The 3,445-nt window shown below is 34.6% G+C and overlaps 1 protein-coding gene across 1 annotated transcript in view; it reads left to right on the top strand.

The window, feature by feature from the left end:
• Positions 1-3,445, top strand: part of galnt9 (polypeptide N-acetylgalactosaminyltransferase 9) — a 167,934-nt gene that overhangs the window by 55,250 nt on the left and 109,239 nt on the right. The window contains exon 3 of the mRNA XM_015379653.1: positions 871-1,037. Within this exon, the coding sequence (XP_015235139.1) occupies positions 871-1,037 (167 nt within the window). The remainder of the gene's footprint in view (positions 1-870; positions 1,038-3,445) is intronic.

Here is a 3,445-nt window from a genome sequence, read left to right as displayed (position 1 = left end):
TATATATATATATATATATATGCTAACCCCTGTATAGGGGTTAGCATATATGATATTAGCATTCTGATAAAAATTATTCTTGACTGTTAAAAAAAAATTATTCTTGACTTGCTAAAACCGATTTTGTTTTTGTTTTTTCTTGACTTCTCTGATCTTATTTAGAAAATAGATCTGGAAGTTTAAACATTAAATCTGATAACTTTTGAATCAGACATCAGTAACAGTAGATGCATTAAGTACAGTTAGTGCTTAGCTTTTTTTTTTTTTAAAGCATATTGTTTGTGAAAAGTACTCTGCTACTTAATTCCTGGTGCAGAGCAGCTTTGCTCAAACCTGACAAAAGTGATCCTTCAAATTAAAATTTTTTTTTTCTTTTTTACTAGCCTACCTGCTGTGCTGAGTAAGGCTTTTTTTACAAATGCACACATTTGCTTTGGGGGGTACAATCAAGGTTGTTTGCACCATAGAAATAAATATGTCAATAAATATTGCAATCTAAAGCAAAAATCTTGCAAACTCATTTTGTTTTCATGGTTTTAGCTCAGCCAAAAAGGCTTTAGGCAATATCCTTACATTTATTATGAGAACACGAAATAATCTTATGAATGTTTCCATCAATTTTGCTACCACAAGATCCGACATACTTAAACACTCAAGCATAGGACGCAGAAAAATGGCTTCTAGCTGTGTATCCTTTATTATGTTGTTTTCAGTTTACCACCATAGCTTATTGGGAAGTTACTTAACCATCATCAGTGCTGTTAATTCTACATGCAAATCTCCTGCTGCAACAATGAATAAACAAGCTTCAAGTTTATTTCAAAACACCTTTGACAGCGGCTAATTATCTTTTTTTCTTTTATTCATCAGGTGTAAGCAGCTGACGTACCCAGAGGACCTTCCACAGATCTCGGTTGTCTTTATCTTTGTGAACGAGGCGCTGTCAGTGATCCTCCGCTCCGTCCACAGCGTGGTCAACCACACACCAGCACACCTGCTTAAGGAGATTATTCTGGTAGATGACAACAGTGACAGTGGTAAGTATTTTATGGCTTTATTCAATTAAATTGCCTTCTGAAAGTTTAGAATAACAACTGATTGAATTAGGTACACCTTCCTGGAAAAACACAGAGAGTAAAAAAAGGCATTAGGATAATCTACTAACAATAAGGCAGTACAAGATAACATCTGATGTTTCTTAATACATGTACAAACATTTTCATGTTACATGACAGAGCATACATCTAAACATCCAAGAGTTGTGGTTACAAAATCAAATAAACCAAGGTTTTACTTTAAAGCGAGGTGATATTATGGATGTTTTGGCTCTATATGTCTAAATAACAGCAGGAAGAGTGCAGACCTCCTGAGGGTGAACACTTCAGTGCAAGAGTGTTAAAATAGCTTAAAAAACAAAAAGCAATAAGGGTGGTGGTGGTGGTGGTGGGGGGACGGTTATCTATCTCTCTTTAGGCTGCTGTATACTGCTGTCTCCATAGCAATATGGGCAAATCCTTTAGTTACATCTACGCTGTGACGCCCACACCAGCTGACAATGTTTGCTTCCTTAGAAGCTTCTGTGTTTTGAAGGAGCAAGACAGTCAAGTAGGTTACACTAATAGCAAAGTGAAAGAACACTGATGAAGAGTCACCACCGGTTGGTCTCTGCTCCCCACCGAGGCTCTGACTGCGTTCCTTTTAAAAAAGGAACAGTTAAAAGCCAAAAAAGAGACAGAAATGGTAACTGACTACTTTTCTCTTTAGATCTGTCACTTCACACATTTAAGCTTCATGTTTTCTTTTTAAAAGCACATAAAAAAAGAATATTTTCAAAGGGATGTCTGCAACACGACAAAGATATTTATAACGTGTTGTGAAAGTGCTGCGTGTAGAGAAGAAGCATCCTGAAAATAAATGAAATAAACAACCTTTGACTATATAACAACATTAAGTGGAACATTAGATAAAAGGAAAGTCTTCCCACCAAATCAACATGGTAAAGACTACCCACGTAAAATGAGAAGAGATTAAGGTTTAGGATTACAGTTAAACTGTAGACATGTATCACAATTCAGTCTATTGATCATTTAGTCCATTTACTTATCTATGCATGATAAATGATTGATGTAGCTGAAGAAAAATGCAGAAAGATCTATTTTTTCTTTGGGTCAAATAACTTTGTGAACTTGCACCTTTGTTATTGGCGGAAGTGTAAGCAAAGTAAATGTAACTCAGCATATATGCTCTACTCGTTCTGAGCTAAAGGTTTTTTTCTTTTGTAGCAAAAAGCTACAAAACTAGTGAAGCTGAACAATTATTTTATATATCTTATATAACTTGCTATGTTGTGTCAAAGTTACATTGCATGCTGGGAGATGTGGTCAATTTTTTGTTATATATGGCTATATCCAACAAATGTTTAGATGAGAAAACATTTGGGTAATGTTAAACCTTTGTGCTGTATAGTCTACAAATAAGAACACACTGTTCTGACATGCCATTTGTACTACCCTTGCTAGAAACATAGAAAAAGTGTAATTCAAAGATTGCATAAATACTTGGTCTCTACTGAAAGATGTAACCATTGTTCTTTACTCTTTTATCTTCACTATCAATGTTCTGGTTCCTCTTTATCAATCATTTATAGCTCCAAAAGGGACTTGTTTTGTCAATGCTGATTGAGAATCTTGTAAAACCAAGAATGTTGCATACGTTTCATAACCAGCCACATTATCTGATAACAATACTGTAGACTGAATGCATATGCAGGCCTTTCACGGCAAATGCATGAAGTCATTTGAGGGAATGATTATAATTATATTTGAAAAAGGACTTGGACATTAAATTTCTAATTTCTCAAAGAATTAGGAGTCATTAAATCAGAAATAGTGTCCACCCAGGTGGTTTCAGGTGAGCAAATGGAATTGAAATAGTTTTTAAAATAGTAGCAGCTGTGTTTATTATTATGACTGCACAGGGATATTTGAATTACCCATATATAATTTAGTATCAGTAAGGGGCATCCTGACTTTGTAAAATAAAAAGAGGAATATTAAACTCACTATGCCTGAGTGTTATTTCACAAAAAAAATGTAAAAGATCTCAGGACATCAATGAGGGAATCAATGCATTTAGTGACCCTATTACAGAGTTCGCTATTTATATATCTGACCAAATGGAACTGTCTGTAAATCTGTGATTTGCTTTGGCTAAAACATTTTTAATGATTTATTTTTGTGGAAACTCAATTTTGAACCATAAAGAAATCCCAGATGTACTTATTTAGTGATTAGGAAATAAGACATGTCTTTTAGCCACTGGTCACTGCACTGGTCAAAAGCCGTCCCTTATATTTTCACCATGTGCAGTGTACAGTACAGGGAGGAAAGAGTTTGCTATTATGAAAAAGAAAAAATCCACATTATTTCGATTTCTTTAAAGCACT

The sequence above is a fragment of the Cyprinodon variegatus genome, unplaced genomic scaffold (assembly GCF_000732505.1).
Source record: "Cyprinodon variegatus isolate N-32 unplaced genomic scaffold, C_variegatus-1.0 Scaffold197, whole genome shotgun sequence".
Classification (NCBI taxonomy): Eukaryota; Metazoa; Chordata; class Actinopteri; order Cyprinodontiformes; family Cyprinodontidae; genus Cyprinodon; species Cyprinodon variegatus.
Note: the sequence above shows the minus strand (reverse complement) of the source record. Positions and strands in the feature narration are given on the sequence as shown.